Raw genomic sequence first — 10,523 nt, forward strand, 5'->3', positions numbered from 1 at the left:
AGGGTACGCTGCAGGGGTGGGGGCTGGGGAGTGGACTTGTCCAGCCCTAGGTCTGGGCTCTGTGGGGGCCCCACCTCTTGCTGGGCGGCCTTGTGGAGACACTTAGCATCTCTGAGACTCAGTTCTCCCGTCTGTGAAGCGGGTATCCCGGCAGCGGCTACGCTAGGATGACCCCGACAGCTATTACCGTCTGTGGGGGGGGGGGCTAGCTCTTCCGCAAATGCTCGGTCACTGTCAGACACCACATTGTGGGGGGCGCCTGGGAATGGGGGCCCAGCAGGGGGATGGGGTGGGAGGCTCCTGCTGTAAGGGGCTCCTACTCCGGCCCGCCGTCCGCCTTCCAGACTCCTTCTCCAAGCCGGCATTGACATTAACCGCCAGACCAAGGCCGGCACAGCCCTGCACGAGGCCGCACTCTGTGGGAAGACGGAAGTGGTGCGGCTACTGCTGGATGTGAGTCAGGGGGCCGAGGGGGCGGGGCCCGGTGGGAGCGTGGGGCCTCCTGACAGGCCGCACCCTCTGGCACATACAGAGTGGGATTAATGCCCACGTGAGGAACACCTACAGCCAGACAGCCCTGGACATCGTGCACCAGTTCACCACATCCCAGGCCAGCAAGGAGATCAAGCAACTGCTGCGAGGTGGGTCTGGGGCTGGGGTGGGGGACCCGGGAGGGGCGAGGGAGGGGCGGCTAGGCCAGGTCAGCTCGCAGGACTGGGGGGGTCTGCCTCCTGTGTCCCCAGAGGCCTCAGCGGCCCTGCAGGTCCGGGCAACCAAGGATTATTGCAACAATTACGACCTGACCAGCCTCAACGTGAAAGCTGGGGACATCATCACGGTAAGGCCAGCCTGGATCTGCTGGAGCAAGGATGGGCGGACCCTGGGTGCTCACCCCACAGCCGCCCCACGCAGCAACTGGGGAGTCTGGGGGTCGGGGCGGGAGGCCCAGGTCAGCCACCCACTTGACCTGGACCTGGAGGGATGTCTCCCTGAGCATGCTCCCCCATCTCATCTGGCCAGGTCCTCGAGCAGCATCCGGATGGCCGGTGGAAGGGCTGTATCCATGACAACCGGACAGGCAATGACCGGGTGGGCTACTTTCCATCCTCCCTGGGCGAGGCCATTGTGAAGCGAGCAGGTAAGTCCCACCCGGGCCTGGGTTTGGGGACCAGAAGGAAGCAAGCGCGTTTGTGTTGGGTGGCGAGGCCACTGCTGGGTGTGGGGTCCTGAGTGGGGTCCTGCCAGCTGTCTCATCAGCGTGCCCACACCGGTTCCCTCCTTTATTTAATAGGCGGTATGCACCAGCCGCCAGGAATAGATGGTGACCCAGATGCACGGCATTCGTGCCTCAAGCTCACCCCGAGGGAGGGAGGGGAGCAGGGGGCAGTGAAGTAAATATGCAAGCAAATGTGCCAACTGGTGCCGTGGACAACGTGGACGGAGACCTGCTTTTTATTTATTGTTATTAGTTTTGGGGTACCATTTAGTGATCCATTGGTTGCAGAGAGACCTGATTTTTAGACAGGGTGGTCGGAGAAGGCACTAGGAAGTGGGAGGGGCTGGCCCCAGGCAGAGCATCCAGACAGCAGGAATGACCTACACAAAGGCACCGGGACAGAAGAACGCGTGAGGTGCCGGGGTCCTAAAGGAGGCCAGCATACACGGCTGGCACAGACTGAGGAAGGAGGGTGCGGGGCGAGGCCACAGGGCATGGATTGCTTTCAGACAGGGGATCAGTGAGATGGCTTACCTTCTAGAAAGGACGTGGAGATCGACGGGTGAGGTGAAGGGACAGAGGGGGGCCAGTGAGAATGCATGGCCAGCCCACCCAGGGTCATCTAAGCTTTTGGGGACCTCATGTCTCTCCCTGCTCCCCACACCCCACCCAGGGCCACAGGGCCACTGGCAGGACGGCCTGGCCTGGGCCCTCTTGCCACGGTCTCCTGCTCTGAAATGTATAGGGTGGGGAAGGGTCTTCTGAGGCTCTCTCAGCTCCCTGGAGACAGCCGGGGCCAGACGAGGCTGCAGTTCTGACCTGAGGGGCCTCTGCTCTGCCCAGGCTCTGGGGCCAGGCCAGGGGCGCCCCCTCGCCATGTCAGACCCCACGCCTGGCTGGTCCAAGATTCAGGGAGGCTGTGCTTGGCCTGTAGGTTCTCGAGCAGGTGCCGAACCAAGCCCATCGCAGGCGGGCGGCTCATCAGGGCCCTCCGCGCCCCCCGAGGAGATCTGGGTGCTGAGGAAGCCTTTTGCAGGTGAGTGGGGGAGCTCTGGAGGTCAGGGCCGCAGTACTTCCATGAGGCATCTCCTGGGCTCGGGCCGGGCCATCACCGGCTGACGGGGTTCCCTCGTGGTGGCAGGTGGGGATCGCAGCGGCAGCGTGAGCGGCGTGGCCGGTGCAAGAGGCAGTGGGGGCCACACCCTGCATGCAGGCTCCGAAGGGGTCAAGGTAGGTGGTCTGGGGGGCAGGGCCGGGGGGGCTGGGGCACAGAGCAGCGCTGGCCAGCCTGCCTGTCTGGGTTGTAGCTCCTGGCAACAGTGCTCTCCCAGAAGTCCGTCTCCGAGTCCAGCCCCGGGGACAGCCCTGTCAAGCCTCCAGAGGGCTCCACAGGTAAGAGCAGCCCCTGGCCAGGAGGTGGCCCCCCCGCAGCGAGCAGCCCCTGCCCCACCACACCCTCTCGTCCCCAGGTGCAGCCCGGGCCCAGCCTCCAGCGGCCCATGCTGGGCAGGTGTATGGGGAACAGTTGCCCAGGAAGCTGGAGCCGGCATCGGAGGGCAAGGTACAGGGCCCGGGCTGGCTGCGGGGAGGGGCTCCCGGGCAGCCTGCTGGGTCTGGCCACAGCGTGGCGGGGGGCCCTTGACAGGCCAGGCCCGTACTTCTGTCCGTCTGTCAGTCTGTGTGTGTAGGTGTTGTCTATTGTGTGGGTTGTGTGTGTGAGCTGGTGCGACCGGGAAGCGTGACGGCGTGAGGTGAGCAGGGGATGCGCCTGTGTGTGGGTGGTGATGGCGAGCCGGGCACGTGCGCATGTGTGTGTGTGTGTGTGTGTGTGTGTGTGTGTGTGGAGGAGGCCTGGGTGTGAGGCAAGCCCAGGTGTGTGTGGGGGTGAGAAGGGCCCTGTGTGCCGGGAAGGTGCGAGCGGGGGCTGTTCCTACCGCACACCTCTGGACAGAGCCCACCCGCACGGGAGTGGAGGGGCTGCTCCGAGCGGCCGCATTGCCGAGCCCCCCGAGCCCCTCACGTGGGGCCGCCGCAGGGTGTCCCTGGCGCAGGAACGGGGGGATGGGCAGGGAAGCCTGTGGATCGGACGGCAGCTGGACCCTTCCGGTGGAGACCGCGGCAGGAGGCCGGACGGCCGATGGAGCTCGCCTCGGTGGCGTCCGGGAGCACAGCGTGAGGAGGAACGCCGGGGCCAGGCTGCCCCGGGCCTGGCCTAAGGGGGACCAGCGGACGGCGGACTGAGCGGCTGAGCAGAGGAGGAGCCGGCTCGGTGGCCGGGGTGCACGGCTGGTGGGCGAGCGGGCGGCGAGCCTGCAGCGGCTGCCTTGTGTCTTCCAGAGTGCCGAGGCCGTGAGCCAGTGGCTCGCCACGTTCCAGCTGCAGCTCTACGCCCCCAATTTCATCAGCGCCGGCTACGACCTGCCCACCATCAGCCGCATGACCCCGGAGGTGAGCTGCCCAGAGGCTGGCTGCCAGCCGTGACCGAGCTGGGCCCCCAGCCTCCCGCTCACGGGCCTCTCCTCCACCTAGGACCTCACGGCCATTGGGGTCACCAAGCCGGGCCACCGGAAGAAGATCACCGCGGAGATCAGCGGCTTGAGCCTCCCCGACTGGCTGCCTGAGCACAAACCCGTAAGGCTCCCTGCACCCCAGGAGCTGTGCCCGGGGTGGTCAGACAGACAGACTGACTGCCTCCCTGGCTACAGCCCTCACCCGCTCTCTGGGGCTCCAGGGAGAGTACAGAGGACGGTCTCCGTTTGTCCGTCCCAGGCACTGGGGCCGGCCTTCCCGGGGCAGGGGCTGGGGCCTGTCAGGGCAAGGGTCTGAAGCCACGAGGGGGCCCCTCTGCAGTACCAGGACCCCTGCACCCTAGGGCGGCCACGGCAGGCACACCAGCCAGCACCCCGCGGCACCGCCCACCGCGTAGGCACCCAGACGCCGTAGGGGACCCCATGTGGACAGGAAGGGCTGGCACGCATCCAGGCCCGTGCGTGGGGAGGATGTGTGTCTGCTTCGTGTACACAGACCGCACGCGTGCACCACATCTAGTCAAGGCGCCTGTTGCCGACCGCATGCACACACCCACACTTCCGGGGCACGTGCTGGCTGTGTGGACAGCGGACACCCACGCAGACCGCGGGCTGTGCCGTCACCCACAGTCACTGGCGCAGTGCGACAGGGTCTGGGCCTGGGTAAGGTGGGCCCGAGGCCGGTTGCATCTACACTGCCTGGGAGCCTCGCGCCGAGCTTCAGGAGAGACCCCACCGTCACCCAAGGCGCCCAGGGCTGTGGGTTGGTGACGCGTGGGGTCCTGCTCGCCCGGCCCGGCTCAGCCCACTCAGCCAGCGGCTCAGGGGTGCTCCCAATGAGCACATCCCTGTCCCGTGGGCTGCATGTGGCTCTGTGCACCTGGGGGTGACCACGTGTGCTGTGTGTTGGTAGGTGAGTGATACTCAGCCGCGAGTGTGGACAGGTGGTTCTGGGTGAAGAACATCATGGGTAGTTACACGCGTGTGTGCTGTGGCTCGTGACCTGTGCCCAACATGGTGTGCAAGTGGGCGTGAGCACGACGTGGAGGGTGTGGGTGCCCGTGTATGGCCAGGATGCAGGCTGCGTGGATGTGTGTATCTGGCCGGTGGTGCCGCGTGTCTGTGTCTGTGACGTTGCCAGCCGTGTCCCCCTGGGTGCTGTCCCCGTGGCTGCCTCGGCAGGTGAGGAAGCGCGTTCCTCCCCTCCCCCAAACGGTGTCCTGAGGATAGGGTCGTCCCTGTGTGTGTGTGTTTGCGTGTGTTCGCACAGGCGTGTGAGCTGGCCTTGGGCTCCTACTGAGGTTGCGCTGTCTCCAAAGCTGACACCTCTGGCCTGTCCATTTGTCCTTCTGTCTGTCTGTGCCAGGCTGGCCCGGTGCCCCTACCCCCGAAAGCTCTGAACAGGGAGCAGGGTGTGGCCAGCCAGCTCGGGCTGCCCTCTGTGTCCTCTTGCTCCCCAGGCGAACCTGGCGGTGTGGCTGTCCATGATCGGCCTGGCCCAGTACTACAAGGTGCTGGTGGACAACGGCTACGAGAACATCGACTTCATCACCGACATCACCTGGGAGGACCTGCAGGAGATCGGCATCACTAAGCTGGGTGAGGCGCTGGCCCCAGCCCCCTCTGTCTCCCGGTCCCTGCTCCCCTCCCGGGCCTGACCTGCCCCATGCCCCACGCAGGACACCAGAAGAAGCTGATGCTGGCGGTGAGGAAACTGGCGGAGCTGCAGAAGGCAGAGTATGCCAAGTACGAGGGGGGACCCCTGCGCCGGAAGGCCCCACAGTCACTCGAAGTGATGGCCATTGAGTCGCCAACCCCGCCTGAGCCAGCCCCCGCTGAGTGCCTGTCTCCTAAGATGACCACCTTCCAGGACAGCGAGCTCAGTGGCGAGCTGCAGGCTGCCTTGACTGGCCCAGCAGAGGGGGCCGCCGCTGCCACCACTGCCGAGAAGCCCTCCAACCACCTGCCCCCGACGCCAAGGGCCTCCATACGGCAGGAGCCCAGCCTGGGTGGACAGGCTCGGCACATGAGCAGCTCTCAGGAGCTGCTGGGTGATGGGCCCCCCGGGCCTAGCAGCCCGATGTCACGAAGCCAGGAGTACCTGCTGGATGAGGGGCCGGCCCCCGGCACCCCACCCAAGGAGACCCGGCCCAGCCGCCACGGCCACAGTGTCAAGCGGGCCAGTGTGCCCCCAGTGCCGGGCAAACCGCGGCAGGTCCTTCCACCAGGTGCCGGCCACTTCACACCCCCTCAGACGCCCACTAAAGCCCAGCCAGGCTCCCCTCAGGCCCTGGGGGGGCCTCATGGTCCCACCCCAGCCACAGCCAAGGTGAAGCCCACCCCACAGCTGCTGCCACCAACAGAGCGACCCATGTCACCCCGTTCGCTGCCTCAGTCACCCACGCACCGTGGCTTTGCCTACGTGCTACCCCAGCCCGTGGAGAGCGATGCAGGGCCAGCTGCCCCCGGGCCTGCACCTGCGGCCGCGCCCCCGCCCGTGCCCACGCTGTGCCTGCCTCCGGAGGCCGACGTGGAGCCAGGGCGGCCCAAGAAGCGAGCCCACAGCCTGAATCGCTATGCAGCGTCCGACAGTGAGCCAGAGCGGGACGAGCTGTTGGTGCCAGCTGCCGCGGGGCCCTATGCCACCGTCCAGCGGCGTGTGGGCCGGAGCCACTCGGTGCGAGCGCCTGCCGGCACCGACAAGAATGTCAACCGCAGCCAGTCCTTTGCCGTGCGGCCCCGAAAGAAGGGGCCACCCCCGCCCCCGCCCAAGCGCTCCAGCTCCGCCATGGCCAGCGCCAACCTGGCCGACGAGTCGGTGCCAGATGCTGAGACGGAGGGGGCTGGGACCGAGGAGGGCCGGCTGGGGGTGCGGGCACAGCGCCGGCGGGCTAGTGACCTGGCCGGCAGCGTGGACACAGGCAGCGCCGGCAGTGTGAAGAGCATCGCAGCCATGCTAGAGCTGTCGTCCATCGGGGGCGGGGGCCGAGTGGCTCGCAGGCCCCCAGAGGGCCACCCCACGCCTCGCCCTGCCAGCCCAGAGCCAGGCCGGGTAGCCACAGTTTTGGCCTCAGTGAAGCACAAGGAAGCCATCGGGCCTGACGGTGAGGTGGTGAACCGGCGCCGCACACTCAGCGGGCCGGTCACGGGACTTCTGGCCACTGCCCGCCGGGGGCCTGGGGAGTCAGGGGGGCCTGCAGATCATGGCCACTTTGTGGAGGATGGTGCCACCCGGCAGCGATCTCGAGGTCCAGCCAAGGGTGAGGCAAGTGCGGAGGGCCCGCCCCTGGCCAGGGTGGAGGCCAGTGCCACGCTCAAAAGGCGCATCCGAGCCAAGCAGAGCCAGCAGGAGAACGTCAAGTTCATCCTGACTGAGTCTGACACGGTCAAGCGCCGGCCCAAGGCCAAGGAGCGGGAAGCAGGTCCCGAGCCACCACCGCCACTGTCTGTGTACCAGAACGGCACGGGCACCGTGCGCCGCAGACCCACCTCTGAGCAGGCTGGGCCCCCAGAACTGCCCCCCCCACCCCCACCTGCAGAACCCCCACCCTCTGACCTGCTGCACCTTCCCCCCCTGCCCCTGCCGGACACCGATACCCGGAAGCCAGCCAAGCCGCCAGTCTCTCCCAAGCCCGTGCTGGCTCAGCCTGTGCCCAAGATCCAGGGCTCACCCACGCCTGCCTCCAAGAAGGTGCCACTGCCAGGTCCTGGCAGCCCAGGTAGGTGCAGGAGCCAGCTGGGGAAGGGCCCATCCCCACTCCATGGTCTGAGGGATTTTCCTCTTCTTGGATTTGAGCAAGGCCATCTGGAATGGGGTGGGAAAGTGTCCTCAGACCCTCTCATCCACCCACCCACCCACTGGACAACTCTGCCGGCCCAGAACTGGGAGGAGGGTGGACGTTCGTCCCCTTGCTCAGTGAAGGAGGCACAGAAACCCGTGGATAACAGCACCTGTGGAGGGAGGACAGGTGCACGATGCTGGGTCATGGAGAACTCTGACCAGGCTGGAGTGACCTCAGCACAAGAGGGAGGGAGCGGGCTTCCAAGCAGAAGGATCAGAGGTGCAAAGGCCCTGTGGTATTCAATCAACCCAAGGGCCAATGATTGCAGCAGGCCACACCTGAAGGGGGACGGGGGTAGGGGTTTGGAAGCGATGACGCGGGCAGGTATGCATAGGGAAGCGCACCCCTGGCGGCTGCGGGGAGCCTGGGGTCGAAGGGGCAGAGGGGGGCTGGGGCCGGGGCCGCGGCCGGACCCACAGTGCGGACCGCGGTGTCTCCGCCCCCGGTGCGAGTCTCCTCCTCCCCGCAGAGGTGAAGCGCGCCCACGGCACGCCGCCGCCCGTGTCTCCCAAGCCGCCGCCGCCGCCCACGGCGCCCAAGCCGGCCAAGGCCGCGGCGGGGCTGCAGTCGGGCAGTGCCAGCCCGTCCCCCGCGCCCTCGCCGGCTCGCCAGCCGCCCGCCGCCCTCACCAAGCCGGCCAGCACGCCGCCCTCGCTAAGCGCCAGCCCCGCCAAGCCCCCGTCCCCCGGCGCGCCCGCGCTGCACGTGCCCGCCAAGCCGCCGCGCGCAGCCGCAGCCGCAGCCGCAGCCGGGCCCCCTGCCGCGCCCGACGGCGCCTCGCCGGGAGACAGCGCCAGGCAGAAGCTGGAGGAGACTAGCGCGTGCCTGGCGGCGGCGCTGCAAGCCGTAGAAGAAAAGATCCGGCAGGAGGACGCGCAGGGCGCACGGTAGGTGCGGGGCGGGCTACGGCGCGGGACCGGGTCTGCGCGCCGCTCTAGCCCGCGCGCGCTCCGAGGCTGCAGCTCCACAGGCTGGAGTCGAGGGCGGGGCGGTGGGGACAGCGGGGGCGGGGCCCCGGTCGGCGGGGGCGGGGACGAGTCGTGCGGGGCGGGGCCCTGTGGGGCGGGGCAGCGGGAGGGGGTCGGAGACGTGGGGGGGCAGAGGCGGGGTGGGGGTCGAGCCATGCGGGGCGGGACCCAGGACAGCGGGGTGGGGGCGGGTCGTGCGGGGCGGGGCCCGGGGCGGGGCGGGTAGGCCGCGGGAACGGAGTCGAGTCGTGCGGGGTGGGGCCCGGGACAGCGGGGGCGGGGTCCGGCCTCGGAGTGGGGCAGAGGGATGGGGTCGAGCAGTGTGGGGCGACGGCTAGGGTTGAGCCGTACGGGAAGGGACTCGGGGCAGCGGGGCGGGGTCGGGTCGTGCCGGGCGGGGCCCTGGGCGGCGGGGATGGGGTCGAGCCGTGCCGGGGGTCGGGGGGTGGGGGTGTAGGGGGGGTGGGGCTGGGGGCGGAGGGGTCGCGGCGGGGTGTGCCGCGCCCGCGCTACCCGCTCACGCCGCACCCGCCCCCAGCCCCTCGTCCGCGGAGGAGAAGAGCGCCGGCAGCATACTGGACGACATCGGCAGCATGTTCGACGACCTGGCGGACCAGCTGGACGCCATGCTGGAGTGACGCGGCCGCGCACGTCGGGCCCGCTCGCGCCGCCGGGGCCCCGGCCCGCACACTGACCTTTACCTCAGGGTGGGCACCTCTGGGCGCAGCGCGAGCGGGCAGGGCGGCCAGCCGACGGGGGCCAGGCGCAGGGGACGGCCCGGTCGTCCCCTGCACAAGCACAACTCCTGCCCCTGGGCCCAGGCCGGACAGCCGGCCTGGAGGACTGCCTGGCCAGGGGACCCAAGGGCTCTGGGTAAACGCTGCTGCCCGGTGGGTGTCCGTTCCTGTCTGCTGCGCCCCGTGCAATAACTGCTGGGCCGCCCGCCCACCCATGCCAGGCTCTGCCTGCTGCGGGTGCAGGAGGGGCGGCCCCGGCCCCCTGCCCTGAGCCCAGGTGGGGCCTGCCCGGGCGGGAGGCGGGAGGTGGGCAGCTGCTTTAGCCCCCTCCCCAATCTGTGGCAGAGCACAGGCCTATGCCCAGCACAGAGCTGCCCATTGGGGACTTCCGCCCACTGCTCCAGCGCAGCACAAGGGGCTGGGGCTGGGGTTGCGCCCCTGCCCCACTGTACCCCCCAGAATATAAGCTATGGAGAGTGTTAATTTATTGGGAATAAGCTGAGGCAGATTTCCCCAAAGAAACAAAAAGGTATAACTTTAACAAATATATATTTAAAGAAAGAAAAAATATTATTGATTCTATAGAAAACCATTTACCAACTGTAAGGACACTGAAGTCTAGCTCAAGACAAAAGCTGTTAGAGGCCCTGGCCGTCTGTCTGTCCATCCTTCCCTCCCTCTGTCCAGGACCTCTGGCCCAGTAGCACAAACAAGAGGCTGGGGTCCGGGAGGATCCATGCTCCGCTAGGGCCTCCCCTCCCCTCTCTCTCTTTCTCCTAACTTCTCTGCGTCTGAAGAACTCGAAGGATGTGCCTTGCTTGCTGCTGGGCTGTGTCCTCCACACCGTGGAGCTAGTGGGGAGGGCTCCCTGCTCTCCCGGGGTGCTGGTGGGAGGTGCGCGTGGGCTTTGGGGAAGCTGTGTGTGCAATGTGGGCACACCAGCCAGGTGACAGCGGAGGGTGCAGGGCATGCATGCCAGACTGCGTGTGGCACGTGTGAGGGTGTGCCTGACCCTCCCTCCCCAGGGCCCTCCCCCATCCAAGTTCCCGCGGACGCTTCTGCTCATGGTCCCAGGCTGTGTCGTGTGGTCGTTCCTGCCCTCTCTCTCTCCTCTCTCTTCTTTCCAAAAAGTACTGACTGGCCTCCTCTATTGTGTTTGCTGATCCACGTGTGTTGGGCACAACTTTGACATTTCTTAAAAAAAAAAAAAAAATTTAACAACGCCGAAAACC

General features: G+C 67.4%; 1 protein-coding gene across 4 annotated transcripts in view; it reads left to right on the forward strand.

Annotated features, from left to right (window-relative positions):
* CASKIN1 (CASK interacting protein 1) overlaps nt 1-9,245 on the forward strand; it is a 24,902-nt gene extending 15,657 nt beyond the window's left edge. For 2 of the 4 annotated variants that reach the window (XM_078074956.1, XM_036083233.2), the window contains exons 7-20: nt 345-453; nt 533-641; nt 744-838; nt 1,021-1,138; nt 2,151-2,252; nt 2,358-2,446; nt 2,524-2,608; nt 2,686-2,777; nt 3,554-3,664; nt 3,746-3,847; nt 5,205-5,343; nt 5,424-7,463; nt 8,056-8,473; nt 9,093-9,245. In XM_078074956.1, the coding sequence (XP_077931082.1) occupies nt 345-453; nt 533-641; nt 744-838; nt 1,021-1,138; nt 2,151-2,252; nt 2,358-2,446; nt 2,524-2,608; nt 2,686-2,777; nt 3,554-3,664; nt 3,746-3,847; nt 5,205-5,343; nt 5,424-7,463; nt 8,056-8,473; nt 9,093-9,192 (3,709 nt within the window). In that variant the 3' untranslated portion in view covers nt 9,193-9,245. The remainder of the gene's footprint in view (nt 1-344; nt 454-532; nt 642-743; nt 839-1,020; nt 1,139-2,150; nt 2,253-2,357; nt 2,447-2,523; nt 2,609-2,685; nt 2,778-3,553; nt 3,665-3,745; nt 3,848-5,204; nt 5,344-5,423; nt 7,464-8,055; nt 8,474-9,092) is intronic. The other 2 variants (XM_078074957.1, XM_078074958.1) reach the window with 1 other exon arrangement.
* The last annotated feature ends 1,278 nt before the right edge of the window (nt 9,246-10,523 follow it).

The sequence above is a fragment of the Halichoerus grypus genome, chromosome 6, assembly GCF_964656455.1.
Source record: "Halichoerus grypus chromosome 6, mHalGry1.hap1.1, whole genome shotgun sequence".
NCBI classification, from domain to species: Eukaryota; Metazoa; Chordata; class Mammalia; order Carnivora; family Phocidae; genus Halichoerus; species Halichoerus grypus.